We start from the raw sequence: 23,726 nt of genomic DNA, 5'->3' as shown, positions 1-23,726 counted from the left end.
TTTGGGAAGTAACAAGCAAGTTGGATAAAGGGGAACCTGTAGATGTGGTGTCCTTGGATTTCCAGAAGGCATTTGATAAATTAAAGGTTACTACACAACATAAAAGTACATAGTGTAGGGGGTAACATATTAGCATGGATAAAGTATTGGTTAGCTAACAGGAAGCAGAGGGTAGGGAAAAATGGGTTTTTTTCGAGTTGGCAAACTGTAACGAGTAGAGTGCCACAGGGATCACTGCTGGGTCCTCAATTATTTGCAATTTACATCAATAATTTGGATGAAGGGACCAAATCTATGGTTGCTAAATTTGCTGATGACACCAAAATAAGTAGGAAAGTAAGTTGTCAAGAGAGTCTGCAAATGAATATAGGTAGGTTAAATGACTGGGCAAAAATTTGGCAGATGGCGTATAATATGTGAAAATGTGAACTTGTCCACTTTGGCAGGAAGAGGAAAGCAGGATACTATTTAAATGGAGCGAGATGGCAGAATTCAGTGGTACAGAGAGAATTGAGCGTCCTGGTACATAAATCACAAAAGGTTAGTATGCAGTACAGCAAGTGATTAGGAAGGCAAATGGAATGTTAGCATTTATTGCAAGAGGAATGGCTCTGCTGTATGAGTGGCATTATGCAGACTTGTTCATTTTTGTGAAAGTGCAAACTCCTCCCCACCCTTAAGCACATTCATCTGTTGGTAAAATATTCGATTTGCATGGGATAGCTAAGTACGCAGCCCCATGTTTTAAACTAGCATAGTTCGAGGTTTAGCCTGAGGCTTTTGGAACTCTATATGTACCTATCATTGGATCCATAATCTTTTCAGTGCTTTAACTGGACTGCAACCATGCTCTTTTACGCATGAGGTTATCATTCTTTACTGGAAATTTTGAATTAATCAGAAATACAACATGAACACTGTGTAATACAGTTTCAGGCAACAATGTGTCCAGCAGTTACTTAGGTAATAAAAGCAGAATACTTGAGTATGCTGGAGACATGAAATAATAACAGAAAATGCTGGAAGAACTCAGATGCGGCAGCGTCTGTGAAGAGAGAAACCGAGTTAACGTTTCAAGTCCAGCATGACTCTTCTTTGTAACTGTTCAGTTCCAAAGAAGAATCATATTGCACTTGAAACGTTAACTCTGTTTCTCTCTCCACAGATTCTGCAAGACCTGCTGAGTTTTTCCAGCACTTTCTGAAGTAATTTATTCAGATTCTGACTTGATTCAGGAAGAATGCAAAAAGGGTTGCAAAACTTTGCTAAAGACACGTAAGACGTGCAACTCAAGGATGAGTTACGTGAATGTCCAGAAAATAGAGACACACCAATAGAACAATCATATTTATGTTTTCAGTACCTTCTCGCCACCCTTTTTCACTTCCCTTCACACATTAAGCTAAAAGTACAGTTTTTAAGACCTATTTAGATTGTCGAATGCAAGTTGTGACACAGCTGGCCTTTTAAGGGACAAGGTTTTCCTGTTGGAGTACTGTTGGGTTTGACTTGTGGTTGTAATTTAGTTTTTAACCTATTTTAGCTTCCTTCTTAAATGTTCACCATGAAAGAAAGAATTGTGCTATTCCAAAAGCTTACCCACTGCTCCATCTGTTTGCCCCATGCTTACTTGTAATAGGTTTGAAGAAAACTAAATGGGGCTGATAAAGAGAGAGAATTTCTACAATTTGTAATTTGAAATCTAATCAATTAATTTATTTTAATCTACTATTTTTGTGCAGCTCCTCAGAGAACTAATCGAACGGAAGACTACTTCTCTGGATCCAAATGATCAGATTGCTATGGGCCGGTAAGTGTTGAAAGATATCACTATTAAAATGGGTTATGCTCATGGAGAGATATTAGTGCTCCAAACAGCATAATTTATATATAATTATTAAGGTGGGTGTTAAAAAAAAAATTACAATGTTCAGTTTAGAATAGTCTGCAAAGCTGCTACAAAACTCCCCATTAATTAGGTTAGACCCATTCCTATGTAACTTATTTTTTATTTTCAAAGTTACTTACTTTACTAAAATTCAGTTTGTCCATCTGAAATGAATGGCAATATAAAATTGTGTGTGCTAACATCGGGAATGTACGATATAGCCAAACGCAGTTTCATCTTAAAATATTTTTGATTTTGAGAGTAAATGATTGTTGATAACTTGAGCATAAGCTTGTTCTCTAGCATGTTCAGCAAAAATTTCAGCATTAGCATCAGTAAACACACACATAACACCAGGAAAGTGGTGAACCAGAATGATTTTTATAGTAGTTTCACAGTCACCATTACTGATGTTAGTTTTTTATTCCAGATTTGTTTAATCAATGGAATTTAAATTCCCTAGCTGCTATGATAGGATTTGACTGAGCCTTAGTCCAGGCCTCTGGATTACTAGACCAGTAACGAAACCATGATTCTACTGTTCTCCAATATTTTTCACCCAATTCAAATGCTGGCTTTTTGCGGGCAGTGCCAAATGATATGATGAACTCAGCACTGCATTTATGGAGGACAGTGGCATTGACTGGATGAGGAATAAGGTAACCCTACAGAGCTAAGTTTATCACATTATTAGGCATTTAAAAATAAAAGCTGACACTTTTAAACTGTGTATGCAAATACTTTTCAATTATGCAATTAAATTTTATCACCTTGACTATAGACAATTGAGGGTGATCTAATCAAAGTATTTTAAAAGATAGGATTTGATAAAGTAGATGCAAAGTGCCTATTTCCTCAGGGTTGTCGCATGCAAAGAGGCATGAAATGAGAGCCAGTCTATTTAGAAACAAAATCAGTAAGCTGTTCTTTCTCTCTCATACTAGTAGAAATCTGGAACTCTGTCGCCCGCAACATGCTGTGGACACTGAGTCAATTGAAACCTTCAAGACCCAAGATGTGATACCTTTGCCTAACAAAAGTCTATCAAGAGATATGGAACAGAGATGTAGATCTGCTGTAAATAATTAATGGCAGATAAAGATCAAGGGTTTCAATGTTACAATGAAAAAACTATGCGCACGATCAATTCTGTATTTCACATATGTAAAAACACACACAGACCAAATATTTGTGACAGTAATTTATGCCAACTGAGCACATGCACTGTACAGTGTAGTGCAAAGCAATAAGAACAGAAGGTCCTTGATTTAATTCTTGACCTGTACTGAGTTAGCTGATCACAGTTGGGCATCTATAGTTAGTACTGTACAGTTGGCATCAGTGTCCATGGGCTAAATATAGAGAAAATTAGCCAGGGCTTCCATTTCTGATTGCTATCCCGTTACCCTTCTGAAAAGTGTGGCATTACTTAACAGCAGAATTCTGCTGTTACTGTTGTTTTCTATCTTCCTGCTGCTGTAACTTACTATCTAAACATGTTGAATAGTTACAGAAAATGCTGGGAATACTCAGATTAGGGAGCAACTATGAAGAGAGAAACAGAATCAATGTTTCAGCTTGATGGTCTTTTGCCAAAAGGTCATCTACCTGAAATGCTAACTCTGGACCCAATTTTTAACCCACTGAAAGTCCATCAGCGTGCACAGTTAAAATCAAGTTAAAGTTAAACTGACCTGAGTATTTCTAGCATTTTCCATTTCTATTTCAGGTGGCCATCACCTGTAGTATTTTACTTTTGTGAGATGAATTAATCACTTCAGTTGCTACAGTCTGTGAAACCATTCCCAGTAAAAGGTGGTATCTTCAAAAAAAGAGGAGAAAGCTTGGGAGGGAATTACTATTTTTTAATATTGGGATGTAATTCAAAAAGAAAACTCTTGAATCTTGCCTGACATCTCCACTTCTTTGCATGTGACCTGCTCATTTTTTTCTGATGACGAGGGATGAGGAATTGTGCTAACATGATTCTTATCTGAATTCCTCCAGCCATGGGGAGATTCAGCATAGATAGATAGCTGGATCATAGACAGGAAACAGTTGGGCTAAATAGATATAGCTTGGATTGGTGAAAGCGTGGAAGTGTGTCCAGAGATCAGTGCTTGGTCCATTTTTATTCTAGTATCTATCTAGATGTCATTTGTATTTGGAACACAGTCTCAACATTCGCTAATAACACAAAAGTAGGCACTATGTATAATGAAAGTCAAACCTACACCCGTGTCTGAAATGCTCTTTCTAACTAGTTTTGTGTGTTTTGCCTTTTTCAGCCTAATTCTAACAATGTTTTGTTCTTTCATATAGACAATGGCTTGCTATTCAGAAACTACGGAGTAAGATTAAGAAAAAAGTAGACACCAGAGCAAGCAAGGGCAGAAAAGTAAGGTAAGTATATCCTAGTGATTTTGCTACAAGGAGTAAACACCAAGGTCCATCAGAAATACCTAGAGTGGTATTCAAGTCTAATTATCAAAAAAGGGACCATGATGATGACTGTATTAGAAGGGATACATTAGCTTCTAAGGAGATGTACACCCTTTCTCTTCTTTTTCTTTTGATTCTTTGCTCATTTTCCACTCCCTCCTGCCCCCCCCCCCCCAACCTTCCCTTCCTTGCTCCATCTTTTCTCCCCCCCCTCCTTCTCTCCTACCCAAAAGCTTGCATTCAAAATAAAGTTGGGCTTAATCACATATTTAATACAATTACTGGATCCATCTCATTCGAGTTTGTTTCATTACTAATGCTATTATAGTTATGCAAATACCAACCCAGATTTTCAGTAATATCTCCTCCCTTTTCAGACCTAATTAATCACCTTGTACTATTTCCTTCACCCAAGCCTTTGTCCATGTTGCTCTGTGGTCACTAGGAGCTGCAGGAAAGCTTCTAGTTTGATGATTTCACCCTCTTCATATGATAACAGCCCTGGTCTGCTCTGTGCCCAACCCTTGGGGCAAGATCTTCCGGTCGGCAAGCGGGGGCGGGGCCCGCTCACTGACATGAGATGACATCAGGTGGAACTCCCGACGTCACCCTGCGTCATTTCCATTTTCAGGTTGGCGGGGGCGCAGCCGAGTCAGCTGCGTGCCTGCCGACCTGTCAACAGCCTATTGAGGCCATTGAAAAACTAATTAAGGTCATTAATGGACCTGCCCGTCCAACCATAAGGTTGGTGGGCAGGCCAGGAGCCCTGGCAGGCTTCGGAAAAGGCATCAAACCTCATCCACGGGCGGGATGAGGTTTCATGAGGGTATTTAAATTTTTATTAAAGGTCTCTATAAAAGTCATGGACATGTCTCAACTCATGTAACAGTGTGGAAATTTTTTTCATCATTTGTATTACAAATTTTCATTCCGAGCCGATCTCCCTGAGGCAGCACTTAGCCTCAGGGAGATCTGTGCGCTCTTTCGCACACATGTGCAAAAGAGCGCACTCCTGGCTGAGGGAATCTCCCCCCACCAGCCCGCACAAGGAGCACATAGTGCTTCTGAGCTGGCGTCACGCTGGGCGGACCTTAATTGGCCCAATGATGTAAAATGGCGGCACACCCGCACTCCCTCTGACAGAGAAAAATTTAGGTTTCCCTTGAATTCCCAGCTGACATCAAGAATTCATTGGGCTGGATTTTCCTATCAGCAGTGAAGCAATAGCGCTCACCGCTGACCTTGAAGAAAGCTGCTCACTAAGATCTAGTGGTCCCTGTGAGACGGAGTTCCTCTTTTTAAATCTGGCACCCAATCAGAGGATCTCTAAGCATGCAGCAGCAGTGATGTCAGTAAGCAGGGTAAGTTGCCAGTCACATTGAAGTATTTCCACAGGCAGCAAACCAGGAAGTTAAAAACACTGAATGCCTTCCCTTTTAATTTAAATTTTCAGTTTGTGAAATACATTATGATCGGGTTAAGATAGAAGCTAAAACATTATAAGCAAACTTAAAAGCTATTTTAAAAATCTCAATTTTCTATCATCATGGAGAAATTTGACATTCTACAAATATAAAAGTAGCTATTCAGGGCCAGTGAGGGTGTTTAGTGATAATTATGAAATTGGAACACTGTCAGAAACCCAGTTACATCTCATTCAACCAGGTTAACTTTTTCACAGGTTTTTATCGCGAGCCTTAGCAGTGTAAAAGTTCTGTCTATTCACGGGTTGCTTAGGGAATGCACTTTGTGAGGGGGGAGACCTCAATACTACACTCTGTAGAGAAGTGTAGAATCATTGTCAGCAACTTTTGGATTTCCCATTTATTCTGCGTGCATGCCGACAGTTTCAGTGGAGTAATGAAGGCAAACATTGACAGTTTTGTTGTCATTACCACTACGTTGTCAGGTTCAGTGTCTTAGATAATTCTGGGTGTTGGGCTGCATCATAAAACTCTGCAATATTATTAATTTAAAGGTTAATAAAAGCTATAATTTCTGCAAGCTCAACTTGAATTTAAAATGAAAATGATGTCAGTGTCAGAGAAACCAGATTTTTAAAGTGTTAAATTGTCAGTGTCTGATTTATTGAAAGAAACAACTATCAACTTAAATCGGCCTTACTCAAGCTGTAATAATCTATCAAAAACTTATGCCTAAATCTGTGAATGGAAGATGTGAAGAACATGTCTCAGCGTTGCCTGTCCTTTGTGAGCTGTAGAATTCTATTTCGGAGTGTGTTGGGTAAACGAGTGTCTCTATAAAGGGTAAAGAATTGGACATTTTTTTTTGTGGTGAGAGGGGGATAATGATCCAGTTATACAAATACTCCAATGCTTTTAGGGCAATAAAGCAGCTAAAAGGAAATTAAAATGAGAAGCAAATAACATTTTCATTTCTTTCCTGCCAGATACCACGTTCACAACAAATTAGTGAGTTTCATGGCACCTATTGACCATAGTACAATGAACGATGATGCGAGGTATGTAATAAATTATGGTGATCAAATGCATTCTATGGCACAGTGATATTGACCTGTTCTTCAACCCATCACCCGCCCCTTCTCTTGCTATCAGATTACCATTTGTCACTGGCATCAAAGTGTAGCCATGCCAAATCTACTGAAGTGATCTTGCTTCTTCCATTTCTCTAATTATAATGCTACTATAAGAGAAATCATCGAAAATTTATGTTTGGCCCGAAGTACATCTCTTCACAGATTGACTGCTATCACTGGGCTTTAATCACTTTTGTGCTATCCTGCAGAGCAAACTGAGATATCATAGAAAATGTATGTTGGATTTGGAAAGCCATAAAAAGTCTGCTATTTTCCATAAAGAATAAAAGTGCTGGAGTAATATCTCTCTTTTGCAGCTTAAGTACCCATTTTGGGAGGAGGGTTTTGAGAGCCCAGTCAGCTTTACATAAATCTGCACTTTTGTCTAGATGTGTAACTTTATGGGAAACTTAGTATTTTCAGATTCTGCAGGGTTCAAATTAATGGTATTAACAAGTCCTAAGTTAGGCACACTTACCTTGTTATTTTTGTAATTTTGGAGGGATACTTTTTTGATAAATGAGTAAATTGCTGTTGCTCATTATAGTGAGGAATATTGAAGTTAGAGAAACATAGGAAATTTTCACTTTGAAACCCATAACCAGAAGGACAGTGATGGTTGTCTTGTACAAGTACAGTACAAATAATAAACCCATTTATTTAGCTTCATACTCACCCCTTTCTTTCTATGCACAACTTTTCTATTTTTTTTACACTATTGGCTTTCCTGAGCTCCTGGAAAGTGATGTTAGCAAATAAGTGCTGAATCTAGTCCATTCTAGACCGATCAACCTTATGCAAATCCTTTCTTTGTTTCTATGTGCGCACATCTCTTCAGAGTTCAATGTCACTACAACTTTCCCAAATTTAAAATATGTATTTTGAAAATTATTGTACAAATATAGTCTTGATTTTTACTATTTGCGCTTCTAAAGTAGGATTGATTGTGAGAGCGGAGTTTTACTTTCATGGGATAGGGATCTCCAGAGGCAAAGGACAGCAACTTAGATTACCAGCCGTAGGCTATGACTCATCACTAGCTTAACCACTTGGCTCCAAACCGTAGTGCATCTTGATTATTTCCTTGAAATAAATCAGATTTTTATTTGGGAAGTATTTATGTTGTGATAATCTTTTAATAACTATGGGACTGCTGTGCACACTTACTTCAGAAATCCATTGTTCTCAACAAGGTGGTTTCAGAATAACTGGGAACCCTTGAATATAAATTAGTTAGTAATATATTCATAAAATATAGCTTTTGGCATTCATTTTAATTTGGTTTGATTAATGCTGACAAGTACAAGTAAAGGGTAGGTTCCACTAAAGAATAAGGTGAGACAAGTTTCTTGTTACTTACTCAACTCTTTCCAATTAATTGTCATATTTTCTCAGAGGACTAGAAGAATGTTAAGGCCAAAGTTTTGCATATAAAATGAATAGCCAGTGACCCTGCACACTGAGAATGTTTGGAAAAACCATTAGCCAGTGCCAGCTTATAAAGGTTTGAGCAAACCATTCAAAATCTAATGCTCAAGAGACACCAGGCTTGGAGACGGGTTATTCTGGGGTAACTATTTGCAGTTAACAACTCAGTCTCACCTTCTCGAGGGCAATTAGGGATGGGCAATAAATGCTGGCCTAGCCAGCGACACCCATGAATGAATAAAAAAAAATTCTGTTTAACAATACGGAGTTGGGTGCTGCTAAAATTACTTGAATATTAATTGAAAAGTGGTCCCATCTATATAAGCACTTATTCCCAGATTTGGAATCTAATTAGGTTCAAAACAGATTTTAAAAAATGTATGCTTGCTTTGATGGATTGTTCTTTATTTGGTTGAGCATCATCAGCCTTTGCCAGTAGCACTTAGCGGAGTATATCAAAATATCGGAGCCTTTAGTTTTTTTGAAAGAGAATGGGGTGGGATCGAAGTGACATTATCCATTAAACCACAGCAAGTCAGATATTGTGGAACAGTAATAATACTCCTATTAAATGCTTTTTCATTGCAACTTCTGGAAGCTGTGTATGTATTTATGGGTGATTGTTGTTGACACCCAGAAAAGAGCATTATTTAAAAATGTAAGGTTGTATATGTGTTGGTTGATTGATTTTGCAATATATGAAGTTTTCTCTGGAGGATTTTGCAATATATACTGATGCTGATAAATACACTAAACTTTTCTTGCTATTGTAGCAGAAAGTACATAGAGATTTTGTTCTAAAGGAAGCATAATCATGTGGTGCAATTATTAAAGTATGTTTTGGAAGGAGTTTGACTTAAAAGTAGCAAAAATCACCATAGGCTGTCACCTTCATTTTATATAACTTCTATTTATCGCTATTTTTTAATTTCTATTTTGTAGCTTCTATGTATTTAAACAAAAAAGGCATCTTCCCCTCTCTGGAGACTGTTCACTGCTATAATAATTCAGAGATCAGAGCAGGCCTAGTTGGAAAATGATTTTTCCACAACCAAAATTGATGCTTCTATGGCCAGGTGTAAACAACTCTCAATTCCAGAAGATCCTTAATTTTCTCCCACCCACTTTCTTCCCTACCTGAGAAAAGTAGAATTTGCATCCCTGTAGCGCCCTGACATGTAAGTGAAGCAATTGAGCTTGATTGACAGGAATCCAGTGAGTTGAGCTCTCAACCTTCTGGTTGGGAGACAAATGTTCAATCATTTTAGCTGCTAGTCCATCCATCTCCCTGCAGTTGAACCTACTTGTTACAGATCCCTTGCATAAACAACATATCCCTGATCCTGGGAGGGGAAGCATTCAAATCTTGAGGATTAAGAGTTTTATTTCATTGTTTTTTCTTTTTCTTTTCGATTGCTGTATTGGCTAATTTTATTTTCTTTGCCTACTTTCCTCATAATTTTTTGGAACCCAAGACATGAACTGAATATATGGTGAGACACACACAAGAGCTGATTGTGTTAGTTTATAACCCAGTTGTGTTTTTTTTTATTTTTGAATTACTCTTCTGTAGCTGACTTGTCAGTAAAATTGCTAATACTGTTATTGTGCATCTCATATATTACATTTTTAACATGCAGTATACAAAGTTCAGAGTAATGGTAAGCTATTGTATGCCTTAGCTTATCACGGACCTGGGGATTGACTGTGAGATGTGGTGATTGCTGTGCTTGAATACAGAATCACATAGCTTTGGTTGTATCACCATGCCTTTTGACAATCTGGACATGAAGAAAAATGCAGCAGCACTTCTAAAACCTCCACTGGAGCCAACTGCCTAGCTAGGAGCCACACATGTTCTCACTCAAGCAGCTTAACTCAGATTCCCAAGCAGTGGCCTATATGATGAGATATACTATTGCATCTGACTCCTTCCTTGACATGAGACTCATTGAAGGAAGGAGAAATAATATTTAAACGTCTGCAATCTCTGGGCAAAAGTCCCATCAGTTCTTTTAAGTCAGTTCACTATTGCAAAACTGTGTATAATTTGAAATGATTTGTTACTCTAATCTTTTATGTGCAAGTATGAAACCTGGTTAATTAGAATAATAAGGGAAATGGATGGCTCAATGGGTTTGGGACTTTACTTGTCATATTGACCTGGGTTTGAATATAACCCAGATTAAAGTGAAAATATCTCTCCTTCATTGGACTGAAGTTGAGAGGGCAGAATTAGAGTCTGCTTAAGCTGCTAAAACATCAGCCACAATTTTAATTCAGTAATTGGTGACATTTCATTCTGATTTCTCCCATCACTACATTGGCTTTTGTGTATTAGAAACTGACTTTAACCCCCATCTTTTATTCATATTATCACATTCTCATTTGTTAGTCCTTTGTTAACCAAAACAATGTAGAGGAATATTATTGAAAGTTGCACTAACTTATTACAAAAACTGCATATTGATAAGTACCATAAACATTCTTCTTTGCAATTAGCTGATTATTGTGCTTCAACTGTCAGTTGCCTTCCCTTTACCCTTAACTATAGCCTGTCTGACAAATAGCAATAGACAGGGCAAGTATGCAGCACAGATTTAATCAGTTTTTACAAGAGCAATATTTTAAGTTATTTTACCTGTTAACAGTGTCATTAAGGAGCCTCATTACTCTTTTATTAGAGCATTGTAACTCACTCTATTCTTATCAGATTATAAAATGAACATAACTCATGCCACATATTAGATCTCTTGTAAAGGGATTACAGCCTTGCATTAACTCAGATTGACACGGTTTATAATTTGCTTGTTGATACACATGCAGCGATGTCATGCATTTGACCTGCAGCAGCGTGGAGGAAAGGGACACCCATACATCATCATTAAAGATGGCATCCGCTAAAGAATCAGAGCCACAGGGTCTTCCTGCAGTAATTGTCACGAAGGACAAAGAAGGCACTTTCAAGTGCAAACTGAAATCTAAAGTCTAGTTTAAACATGAATGCTTGAGCATTATGGCAGCATTGGAAATCTGCAGTGGATTCAGTAGAAACGTTTGAATCTTTAATTATAACTTTGCTTATGTCAAACCTAATCAATGAGTTTTAATGATCTGGCATTTTGCTTTTGAAACAAGTTCGCATTTTCAGAATATTGCGCTTTAGTTTATATTCTTTTACATATGGAAAAATCCTTATTTTTCAGTCTTCTGTTCAGTATTGATCCAAAAGTTCTTTTTAACTTAAATACATTTACTTTTTTTACTTTGATTAAACAGTGCACTCCTATGTTTCTCAGTTCTATTTAACAAATTTATGTTCAAATAATAGGGCAAATTTTGTTGTGAAACAGTGGCCAGGTTGATGTTGCTCACCATTATTTATGCATAAATGATATAGCTTCAGGTGAGAGGCAGTTGTGTGGTTAAATACTACTACCCAAAGGTTGCTGTCCATGTCACAGTTCTCCACTGTTAACTTTGCCAAACAGAATCTTCCAAGGCTGCCTCACCTGCATTGCTCTTATTGGTATTTGTGTGGTAGATACAAGCTAAACTCACTGCAGATATTCAAGGCTAGTAATTACATGAGTAAGTATCTTTTTACGGATGTGATGTGTTAATGATTGCAGATTTAACCCCTGGGGTACCAGAATTAACTCTTAAGTTTGGAGGCACATTTCTTCAGGTTGTGAATTGTTTTAGGAAACAGTAACATGCCAGTTGTTTATTTTTTCTTTTCCTTCTCTCTCTCTCTATTTCTTTCTCTCTCTATTTCTCTCTCTCTACTTCTCTCTCTCTCTATATTTCTCTCTTTCTCTCTCTCCTTTCTCAGCAAAACAACACTGATGCAAATCTAAAATAAAAACAATAAGTGCTGGAAATGCTCAGCTTGTAAGGTAGCATCTGTGGAGAGAGAAACAGTTAATATTTTTTCTGATGGAAAGTCCCCAACCTGAAAAGTTAACTGTTTTGCTCTTCACAGATGCTGCTCGACATTATTGGAATATTTCCAACACTTTCTTTTTCTTTCCCTCCCTTTATTTCTCTTCCTGCACCCGATTTAACATGGAATTCATTCCCTTTTATCCATCCTCCTTCTCAGCGCTTCCATTGTTTAATCCTTAAATCTCATTGATTAAAAAGATAATCTGCCAATTGCCCTGTTCATTGAGATTCCAGATGCTCCTTCCTTCACTATGTCACTGGTATAAGTATCAGCTTGTACTTTCAACAACTTAGGCAAAATTTCTTTTGAGCTGAGGTGTTGCAAGGGCAAATCTAACTAATGCCAGATGCTATTAGACACCTGAGTACAATGAAATCTGGCCCAATTTTGCATGTCAACCAAAGAGTTTTCGATATTGTATAACTCTCAGGTCCATAGTAAAGATGGCTGAATCCTCTGCTCTTCCTTAAGAGGCATGGTTGAATCATGTGAAAGAACATAATTGATATTTGTTGATTTTCAAATACAGATTAGACATTCCAACATAAATTTAATGAAGACAATTGACTGTGCTTAAAAGATCAAGTCCAATTAAAATATAGGGTTTGGAGTCAGGAATTTTACAGAGTACTTTTTGCCCTTATTGGCCTTGGCTTTTCTCTGGCTGTTGGCTCTCCTGGGAGACAGTATGGCTGTGCCAAGGTGGGAAATGTCTAGACACAATGCTCCAGCCAGCAGGAATTGCTTGGAACAATTATTGTATCTGTCTTCACGGTAGAAGGCACTAAAAACATCCCAATAATAGTAGAAAAACGAGGGACAATAGGGGCGGAGAAACTTGAAGCAAACCCTATCTCTAGAGAAAAAGTACTGGGAAAACTAATGAGACTAAAGGCTGACAAGTCCCCTGGATCTGATGGCCTAGGGTCTAGTGGCTGCAGAAATAGTGGATGCATTGATTGTAATCTTCCAAAATTCCCTAAATTCTGAAAAGGCCCCAGCGGATTGGGAAAGTGTAAATGTAACTCTCCTATTCAAGAAAAGAGAGAGACAGGAAGTCTGAGATAAAAGGCCAGTTAGCCTGACATCTGTCATTGAGTATTTTTTAAAATATTCATTCATGGGATGTGGGCTTCGCTAGCTGGGCCAGCATTTATTGCCCATCCCAAATTGCCCTTGGGAAAGTGGTGGTGAGCTGCCGCCTTGAACCGCTGCAGTCCATGTGGTGTAGGTACACCCACAGTGCTGGTAGGAAGGGAGTTCCAGGCTTTTGACCCAGCGACAGTGAAGGAACAGTGATAAAACAACAACAGAATTACCTGGAAAAACTCAGCAGGTCTGGCAGCATCGGCGGAGAAGAAAAGAGTTGACGTTTCGAGTCCTCATGACCCTTCGACAGAACTTGAGTTCGAGTCCAGGAAAGAGCTGAAATATAAGCTGGTTTAAGGTGTATGTGTGGGGGGGCGGCTTCCTGTGTGTCTTCCTGGACTCGAACTCAAGTTCTGTCGAAGGGTCATGAGGACTCGAAACGTCAACTCTTTTCTTCTCCGCCGATGCTGCCAGACCTGCTGAGTTTTTCCAGGTAATTCTGTTGTTGTTTTGGATTTCCAGCATCCGCAGTTTTTTTGTTTTTATCTCAAGGAACAGTGATATATTTCCAAGAATGAATGGTGAGTGGCTTGGAGGGGAACTTCCAGTGTTCCCATCTACCTGCTGCCCTTGTCCTTTATAGATGGCAGTGGTTGTGGGTTTGGAAGGTGCTGCCTAAGGAGCTTTGGTAAATTCCTGCAGTGCATCTTGTAGATGGCACACACTGCTGCCACTGTGCGTCGGTGGTGGAGGAAGTGATATTTGTGGTTGTGGTGCCAATCAAGCAGGCTGATTTGTCCTGGACAGTGTCAAGCTTCTTGAGTGTTGTGGGAGCTGCACTCATCCAGGCAAGTGGGGAGCGTTCCATCTCACTCCTGACTTGTGCCTTGTAGATGGTGGACAGGCTTTGGGGAGTCAGGAGGTCAGTTACTTGTTGCAAGATTCCTAGCCTCTGACCTGCTGTTGTAGCCACAGTATTTATATGGCTAGTCCAGTTCAGTTTCTGGTTAATAGTAACCCTCAGGCTGTTGATAATGGGGGATTCAGCAATGGTAATGCCATTGAACATCAGTGGGCGATGATTGGATTCTCTTGTTGGAGATGGCCATTGCCTGACACTTGTGTGGCACAAATATTACTTGCCACTTGTCAGCCCAAGCCTGGATATTATCCAGGTCTTGCTGCATTTGGTTATGGATTGCTTCAGTATCTGAGGAGTTGTGAATAGTGCTGAGCATATGCAATCATCAGTGAACATCCCCATTTCTGACTTTCTGATGGAAGGAAGGTCATTGATTAAGTAGCTGAAGATGGTTGGGCTGAGGACACTACCCTGAGGAACTCCTACAGTGATGTCCTGGAACTGAGGTGACTGACCTCCAACAACCGCAACCATCTTCCTTTGTGCTAAGTATGACTCCAACCAGCAGAGAGTTTTCCCCCGATTCCCATTGACTCCAGTTTTGTTAGGGCTCTTTGATGCCACACTCTGTCAAATGCTGCCTTCATGTCAAGGGCAGTCTCTCTTACCTCACCTTGGGAATTCAGCTCTTTTGTCCATGTTTTAATCAAGGTTGTAATGAGGTCAGGAGCTGAGTGGTCCTGGCAGAACCCAAATTTGGTGTCAGTGAGCAGGCTATTGCTAAGCAAGTGCTGCTTGATAGCCCTTCCATTACTTTACTGATGATCGAGAGTAGACTGATGTGGCGGTAATTGGCTGGGTTGGATTTGTCCTGCTTTTTGTGTACAGGACATACCTGGGCAATTTTCCGCAAAGCTGGGTAGATGCCAGTGATATAGCTGTACTGGAACAGCTTGGCTAGGGGCACGACAAGTTCTGGAGCACAAGTCTTCAGTGCTATTGCTGGAATATTGTCAGGGCCCATAGTATCCAGTATCCAGTGCCTTCAGCCGTTTCTTGATATCACATGGGAGTGGATCGAATTGGCTGAAGACTGACATCTGTGATGCTGGGACCCTCCAGAGGAGGCCAAGATGGATCATCCACTTGGCACTTCTGGCTGAACATTGTAGCAAATGCTTCAGCTTTATCTTTTGCACTGATGTGCTGGGTGCCCCCATCATTGAGGATGGAGATATTTGTGTAGCCGCCTCCTCTAGTTAATTGTTTAATTGTCCACCACCATTCACAACTGGATGTAGCAGGACTGCAGACCTGATCCGTTGGTTGTGGGATCGCTTAGCTCTGTCTATTTATGCTGTTTGGCATGCATAGCCCTGGTGCTGCTCCTGGCATGCTGTCCTGCACTCTTCATTGAACAAAGTTGATCCCCAGGCTTGGTGGTAACGGTAGAGTGGGGGGAATATGCAGGCCATGAGGTTACAGATTGTGTTCGAGGACAATTCTGCTGCTGATGGCCCACAGCGCCTCATGGATGACCAGTCCTGAGTTGCTAGATCTGTTCAAAATCCATCCCATTTAGCACGCTGCTAGTGCCACATAACAAGATGGAGGGTATCCTCAGTGTGAAGATGGGACCTTGTCTCCACAACAACTGTGCGGTGGTCACTCCTACCAGCACTGTCATGAGCAGGTGCATCTGTGGCAGGCAGGTTGGTGAGAATGAGGTCAAGTATCTTTCTCCCTCTTGTTGGTTCCCTCACTACCTGCCGCAGACCAGCAGCTAAGTCATTGAAGGCTACCGAGCCAATCTTGGTGATGGACATTGAAGTCCCCCACCCAGAGTATATTCTTCACCCTTGCCACCCTCAGTGCTTCCTTCAAGTGGTGTTCAACATGGATTAGTGCTGATTCATCAGCTGACGGAGGGAAGTATGTGGTAGTCAGCAGGAAATTTCCTTGCCTATGTTTGACCTGATACCAGATGATCTGAGAGGTGATCTTATTGAAACATACAAGATCCTGAGGGGGGTGTTTCCCCTTGTGGAGGAATCGAGAACTAGGGGCTACTGTTTCATCTGGTGAGAGCTGTAGCTGTCAGTGGTTGCAATTGCAGGAACCTAGCCAGTCTTTAAAAAGAACTGTACTTCAAATGGATGATCATTAATTGCAGCTAATTGAATGAGTATTTCCTTTGAACTCTCTGGAAGTGATGTTTGTTTAAAAAAAATGAAATTTGCTTCAACCAGAAACAAATTTGCTTTAATCAGTGATCCCAATGATGTACTGTTCAGGTATTCCAAGTGGCAAAGGGCAGTGAATCTTGTTGATAGCTTTATTCCAATCAGAACATTCCAGTATCCCTATTGTTTGCTATATACCCAAATGGAATTATGATCTTGTGATGAAATTGAAACTCGCTTTCAATCAACTTAGTGGAAAAACCTTGCTGCCAACCATTCGTTGTTTAGCTAATCGGTTAATCATTGCGAATTTAGTATGTTCCCTATGACTGTAGTTATACTGGTCTGAGACGAGCTTGTGAACCAGTGCATGATGCTCACACAATCAAAGATGAACAGTCATTCTGATTTTATAAACATTCCAGCAATTCATAACCATTTCCAAGACATGGCCTGTCAGCATGATGTATGCACTTTCATTTCTTAGGACGTTGGCAGTACTGACATGGTCACGTTTAACGCCCATTTAAAAATTGGCTTGAGAAGGTAATGGTGGGCCTTGTCCTTGCATTGTTCATATTATAGTGTTAGGGAATTTCTGAGGATTGATCTTGTGACAATGAAGGAGCGATAGTCTATGTCCAGGTCAGAGTAGTATGTGGCTTGGAGGTGATAGTGATCCCACGACATTACTTACTTTACAACTGAGAAGGGCAAGGCGTGAAGTAACAGGAGCTGCTGTTGAAGTAACCTTGGTGAACTTCTGCAGTGTACAGCATACTAAAACCAGGCATTGAAAGTGAAAATCTTTAAGAATGTATGTTGTTGAGTTGCAGTATGCTGTGAGTTGCAGTATTAGGAATGCTGTACTGGCCTGAGCTGGAAAATGTGTTTAACCACAGTCCTCAAATTGTTGAGATTTTTCATGTCTCCAACTTTACTGTGGTATCCAGTCAGATAGCTGATGTGACTTCAGTTAAGTAATCACTTTTTCTTGACAGCGAGGCAGTATAACTGTATCCCAAATTGCAAGGTTTTTTTTCAAAATATGTTTGGCTACAGTAAATATCCAACTCTAAACAGTCATCTTTTGCAAAAAACAGCCATCTTTGGAGGAGGCATGTTAGTTGTTTGTCCAGATCCTGGCTATAGGCTGATGGCATGCTTTACTGAAACATAACTCTGAGATTGGCCAACTGCTAACAGTTATTGCTTAGTTATGTAGAAATTACTACATGGTAACAGGTTGTTTGGCCCAACCCATCAGTTAATGTTTATTTTCCATGTGGGCTGTCATCCTAATCCTGTGTGCCTACTCTTTCTGTATCCCTCTGTTCCTCTTCACTTTACCCATTTGTCTAACTATTTCTAAATGTTGACGTGGTTTCTTTTTCATTCGCAGACCCCAATAGTATGTTTCACAGCCTCCCAATCATGTGTAAAAATAAAAGTTTCTCCTGCCTTCTGCCTTCAGTTTTGTTTATTTAATTTTACATTCATGTTCCAGGCCCCTCAACTGCTGGAAACAATCTAATTCTATCAGTCTGTTCAGTTTCTTCATAATTGGATCTCAAAACTTCATACACTGTTCCTTTTCTGTTATATGTTTCACAATTGCATCTGGACTTTAATGCGCTATAATTCTTACTGTAAGACCCAGCATCCATTATTTTTTTCAACACCTTTATCCAGTTGAGGTGGTGTTTTTAATTTCTTATGAACCTGAATTCCAAAATCCAAACAATCAACACAACTCGATATTTCCACATTCAGAGTCCGTTTTTCTTAACCAAACTTGTATTGCCTCAAATTTACTGACATTGACCTCCGTCTGCCACTTTTTTTTTTGCCAATTTCACCACCATATCAATATCACCTAGCAATCTCCTTCATGCTGCTATTTAGACAACTCACTGCTGTATTCCAATCATTGGCACACAGTGAACAGAAGTGATTTCAGATCAGACCCTCCAGGACACATCTGTCTTCCAACCACTCTGAGAAACTACCCTTCACTCCTACTTTCTGTTCCCTTCCTCTTACCAGCTTTTAATCCAATTTTTTACACTCCCCCTAATTTTATATCCTGAATCTTCTCTAATATCCCCTATGTGGTACCTTGCCAAAGACTTGTGAATGTCCATGTACACCACTTCCATTACATTTTCCTTATCTGTCATCACCTCAAAGAGCTTAATCACATTGAATGTGAACTGAGTTATGTCACCATTTTAGCAAATTTATGTCAATAATCCTTGATCACCCCATTTCTGATATATTGTACATAAAGGGACATTGTTTTTTGTAAGTATGTAAATTTGTCATCATATAATAGCCTGTTGGTGGAAATGCATGTAGGCATAAGATTTTTAATGGGCACATTTGAGATGCTAGTATTTAAATTTGATTGCCTCTTGAGGAAACATCCCCCTCAGCTGTCTGTCTCTTTGCTGATTATTTTTTCCACATGGTAGAGAGATGCAGGTTGTCTGGCATGCACAATGTTACTTCAAAGGCATTACTCCTATACAAATAGCATGCAGAGCTACTTAACACATGTGCCTGAAGTAGCTGAGCACAGCCAAACTGTAGCCATACTGATGCTTTATGCAGTTCAGTATTTCCAGTCACGTAAGGTCTCAGCTATAAGAAGAACATTTTTAGGTACATTATTTCAGGAAAGGCAGTCTAAGGATTTTCTGCGTTCAAACCTGGTGAAAGGTTATTTAATGAATACAGGTCTAATATTTTGTAGTTCCCAATGTGTAGGCTTTTATGCAACCACACATGCCAAACCTTCTCAAATAATGTTTCCTTGTGAAACTTCCCTTTCCCAGCTAGCATGGATTGGTTGGATGTTGGTTTTGGACCTCAAGATGATCGCAGGAATGTGCAAGAAGTCATTTCATCCCCACACTCATCCTCCTCCCATTACATATTTGTTGTTATCATGATGTGTCCTTGACAATAAGACCATCCTTTTGCAAGAGACCTGGGTGTTGATGGGCAAAAGAGCAGTTCACCTGATGGATACATATGAATTAGGAGTAGGCCATTCGGCCCCTCGTGCCTGCTCCACCATTCAATAAGATGATGGCTGATCTAATTGTAACCTCCACTCCATTCCTGCCTACTCCTGATAACCTTTCACCCCCTTGTTTATCAAGCATCTATCTAGCTCTGCCTTAAAAATATTCAAAGACTCTGCTTCCACTGCCTTTTGAGGAAGAGAGTTCCAAAGACTCACGACCCTCAGAGAAAAAATTTCTCCTCGTCTGTCTTAAATGAGCGGCCCCTTATTCTCAAACTATGACCCCTGGTTCTAGATCCTCCCACAAGAGGAAACATCCTCTCCACATCCACCCTGTCAAGACCCCTCAGCATCTTTAAGATTTCAATCAAGTCACCTCTTGTGCCTCTAAACTCCAGTGGATACAAGCCTAAGCTGTCCAACCTTTCCTCATAAGACAATTTATGGCTACCCTCTGTTTCTTTTAGCTAGCCAATCTTCTAACCATGCCAATATGTTACTTCCTACACCATGAGCTTTTATTTTCCGCAATAACCTTTGATGTGGCACCTTATCAAATGCCTTCTGGAAATCTAAGTACAGTACATCCACCGGTTCCCCCTTTATCCACAGCACATGTGACTCCTTGGAAGGATTTTGGATCAAAGACAGTAAAGCCAGCATTGGAACATTTTCAAACCATAGTACAGAGCAAACCGGTGTGGTTGAATGACAGTGCTCTATCAGCGGTGGTGGGGGGGATGTGGGGGTGTTCCTAGTTCCTTTTAGGATATGATTCTTCAGGTGTATTTGCATTTGTCACTAGATTATTCTTATGGCTGAGCATTCAGTCAGAGTAGAGAACATAACTGCAGCCACTCTGCCGTACAACAGTCCATTCTTTGAAATGGCAGATCCATCCATGAGATTTTTGGGAGTTAAGGTGGCTGGAGGTTCACCAGGCAACCATCAACTCTTGTATTTCTGCTTGAGGGCAGGAACTCTTTCAACTTGGAGGGTGGGCAGTCCCTTTTTAACCTGAATGCAGATATCCCCCAATCCCATATGTATTGAATAAGTGAGTCAACTGGGTAAAATCATTCTGTCACTATAGCTAAGATCAGTAACTCATTACAGACCATGGATCGAGCTTGCAATCTTGCTTTCTGTGTGACTTAGTGCACAATGTTACAATCCTGTATCGCACTAAGTCACCAGAATAGCCATTGTATTCAATTAACTACAAAAAAAAGCTGTCATCTTGGCGACATAACTTCTGTTGCATTTGTTTATCAAAATTATCTAGTTAAATTGACGTACAAGTGTTATATAGATGCACAGGCACTCTTTGACCTGTGAGGTGATTCAGTGGAACTGTGAACTGCATTATAACCATCTTTACTATTGCATGGAAATATTTTACCTAATGTAGGGTTCAAATTTTCCTAGGTGGATGGAATGAAAGACCTGTTTGTGTGCTGGCCATTCAGGGTCCTAAGCGAAATATTTCTGGACAGTCTGGATTGAATTCCTGATGGAAAAAAGCCAACAGCACAAAACAAGCCTCTATTCAGCATGATTGGTGTCCAAATGAAACAGCTAAATTAACACCATAAGAGCAGACAGTCTGGGAAATTGAAGTATCAAACTGGTGCATAGCAGATGTTCTTCAGCATTGTGCTAACACCTAATATAGCTAAAGGTACTAATGACACATTACTAGCTTAATTGAACCTGCACCAAGCAGCTCGCCATAAATAGTAATGGTTATTATCTAAAATTCCCTTTGTGTTTAAGTTGGGAGTGCAAAATGTGTTGGATTCAATCTAGAAGGTTACTTGGTAATGCAGGTTACATTATACACTGTGACTTCTCCAAATCTGGAAATTATTGCTCAGAAACACCAGTTGTCTGGAAATTTTTTGAGCAGATCCAAGCTTTCCCTCGGTGTCATCAGTATCATTTTAGTACAGTACTTTGGGAGCAGAGACATGGAAGATGGTGTTGTAACCTCTGAGCTTCAGGGCTTTGTATTGGGGGGAGTGTACCTCAAAGGTCCAAAGAGGCGCTAGGGAAACCCCCCACCTCCCCTCCCCACACCTGGAAGTCCACAGGTAAGGCCTGCATGGCAATTACCCAGAAGTGCAAACTTCTGTTGGGCAATTGCCTTGTGCGGACCATCTGAAAATGCAATTTAAATGGCAAACCTTGGATGGTTCTGACAAGGTAGCACCCCCCCACTCCCAGCCCCATGAGGACTCTTTTCCCCAACCCCGCTGCTTTACCTGGTTTACTGCAGCTACTGCTGTAAAGAAGCAGGTGTGGCCTCTTTGCACCTGACAGAGCTGCCCTTCGACACTAGGCCTCGGGGACGCACTGCACTGCCCGGATCTTGCCTGGCCTGAGTCGCAAGGATGGAATGAAAAAATAAGGTAAAAAACTGGCAGCGAAGTGGCAGTCTGACTCAGATTGCCACTCCGAGGAAGTTAGGGCCCATATTATTGGATAAATAAAAGTTTTAATTACAGCTTATCATTGTTTTGTTTGAGGTAGATATCTGTACCTGCGGTGCTTTCTGGTTCTCACCATTGTGGTTAGACATTCTAACATCGTTCTATAATCCAGAAAATTCAGAAATGACTTGGTCCCAAGAGTTCTGCACTGGTAAAGTTATGCTATACTTTGAATACTCTGATATATTCACTGGTTTAACAAAAGCCAAGCAACCTCAAAATAATTCTGGGCCCATGTGGTGCTAATCATAAGTTGGTTGTTTTACGAGGAGTGAGGCATTATACTGTGTTGAAGTGGAGCTGTGTATAATATGTTGTGTCCGTTTAAGGTTAGAAAGTTGGTTATGCTTTCCTGAAATCAACGTAAAGGTGAACTACTCTAAATCCTCTGGCCATGGAGAGGTCAGCTGAACCTTTTTAGATTTTTTACTCTTCTAGGTCTGACTCTAAGTTTAATATTCAATACTAACTTTGGTTGCTGTAAAGTTCTCTCCCTGTCCATTAGAAATTACTGACGTTCTTTCAATTTTTTGTGAGATGTAGAAATTTACCTGTCTGATGGATCAACTCAAACCTTTCTGTAGGTGCAAGTTACCCGTGGTTCTGATGAAGGGTCATCATCATCCTGAAACATTAACTCTGTTCCCTTCTTCAGATGCTGCTGAACCTGCTGGGTATTCGCAGCATTTTCTGTTTTTATTCCCCAGTGAGTAGCTGAGCCATGCAGACTGGAATAGCCCAGGTTCAGTCCTGATCTGTGTTCAGCTCGTTGATCACAGTCTGAGTTATAAGTACAGAGGGTGGAATAGGCCTGGCCTCTTTGTGGATGCAAAGCTAGGGTAAGATTGGACTGCTTCGCTGTGATGCTCCCACCCCTGCATTCCAATCCCAACCCAAAATGCAATTAGATAGTCGATATATATTTGTGGGCATAGTGCCTCACATTGATCTGTACAGTAAAAGTGTGACCAGTGCCATGGGAAGAAGTCAGTATCAGCAGGAGGAGGAGAAAATTGACAAGGGAATAAAATGTTGTACAATATATATTTATCTTATAAATTGTTTGATCAAGAGTATTAGTAAATAATTGACTTTGTGTTTGAATTTTCACTTACAAGGAAGAGGGAAATTTTCACCCTACTAAATATTAAGGAAGGTACAGGCTCAGGTACTAAAATTCCCGTAGGTTTTTTTTGTTTATATAATGTTTTCTTTTCTTATAGAACTACAATTATTCAACTTTTTTTTGAAAGGTTAACTATATATTACAAAAATGAAGCTAAAGAGTTTGTGATATAACACCCAGTAAATCAAGAAGTGGCAAATAGGTTATAGAAAATGAACATTTCATGTTGCTCAGGGAAGGTGCAAGTGGAAATCAGACTGTCCACGGGGAGAAAAGGAATGCTGGGAATTACAAACTCCCTGGATCACACTTGTGCACCAGTTATAGAATGCACAAAATGATCAGCAGTTGCTTCTAGAAACAAGAGAAGTATTTAATATGCTTATACATGTTATTTTAGCCTTGATTAATTTTGTAAATGGTTGGACATTGTAAAATTTCCCCCTCTTCCTACAAACTGAGATCAGGTTTGCTTTTAATAAATTTCTCCTTTTGCTCATGATTATCTGTTATGGTTGCAATTTTAACTGTAGCTCAAGCTTCAGAAAGCAAACAAAGATAGGGTGGAATAAATTCTACAGATCCTCACTGCAGGTGAAAGGTGAGGGCTTGTATCTAGTGGGAAGACAGTACAAGGTGTATGTCCACCTGTGTTAGATATTTGCCTGCATGGATATTT

General features: G+C 39.9%; 1 protein-coding gene across 2 annotated transcripts in view; it reads left to right on the top strand.

Moving 5' to 3' along the window:
• Nucleotides 1–23,726, top strand: part of aatf (apoptosis antagonizing transcription factor) — a 98,034-nt gene that overhangs the window by 59,193 nt on the left and 15,115 nt on the right. The window contains exons 9-11 of one of the 2 annotated variants that reach the window (XR_005944277.1): nt 1,743–1,810; nt 2,319–2,547; nt 4,211–4,283. Coding sequence is in view for 1 of the 2 variants with exons in the window: in XM_041198150.1 (XP_041054084.1) it covers nt 1,743–1,810; nt 4,211–4,291; nt 6,741–6,812 (221 nt within the window). In the remaining variant the exon portion in view is untranslated. Of the gene's footprint in view, nt 1–1,742; nt 1,811–2,318; nt 2,548–4,210; nt 4,292–6,740; nt 6,813–23,726 lie in introns of those variants that run through there. The other variant, XM_041198150.1, reaches the window with a different exon arrangement.

Source organism: Carcharodon carcharias, chromosome 10, assembly GCF_017639515.1.
Source record: "Carcharodon carcharias isolate sCarCar2 chromosome 10, sCarCar2.pri, whole genome shotgun sequence".
In the NCBI taxonomy this organism is placed as follows: Eukaryota; Metazoa; Chordata; class Chondrichthyes; order Lamniformes; family Lamnidae; genus Carcharodon; species Carcharodon carcharias.
The sequence above is the reverse complement of the archived record's forward strand: the minus strand, read 5'-3'. Positions and strand labels throughout refer to the sequence as shown.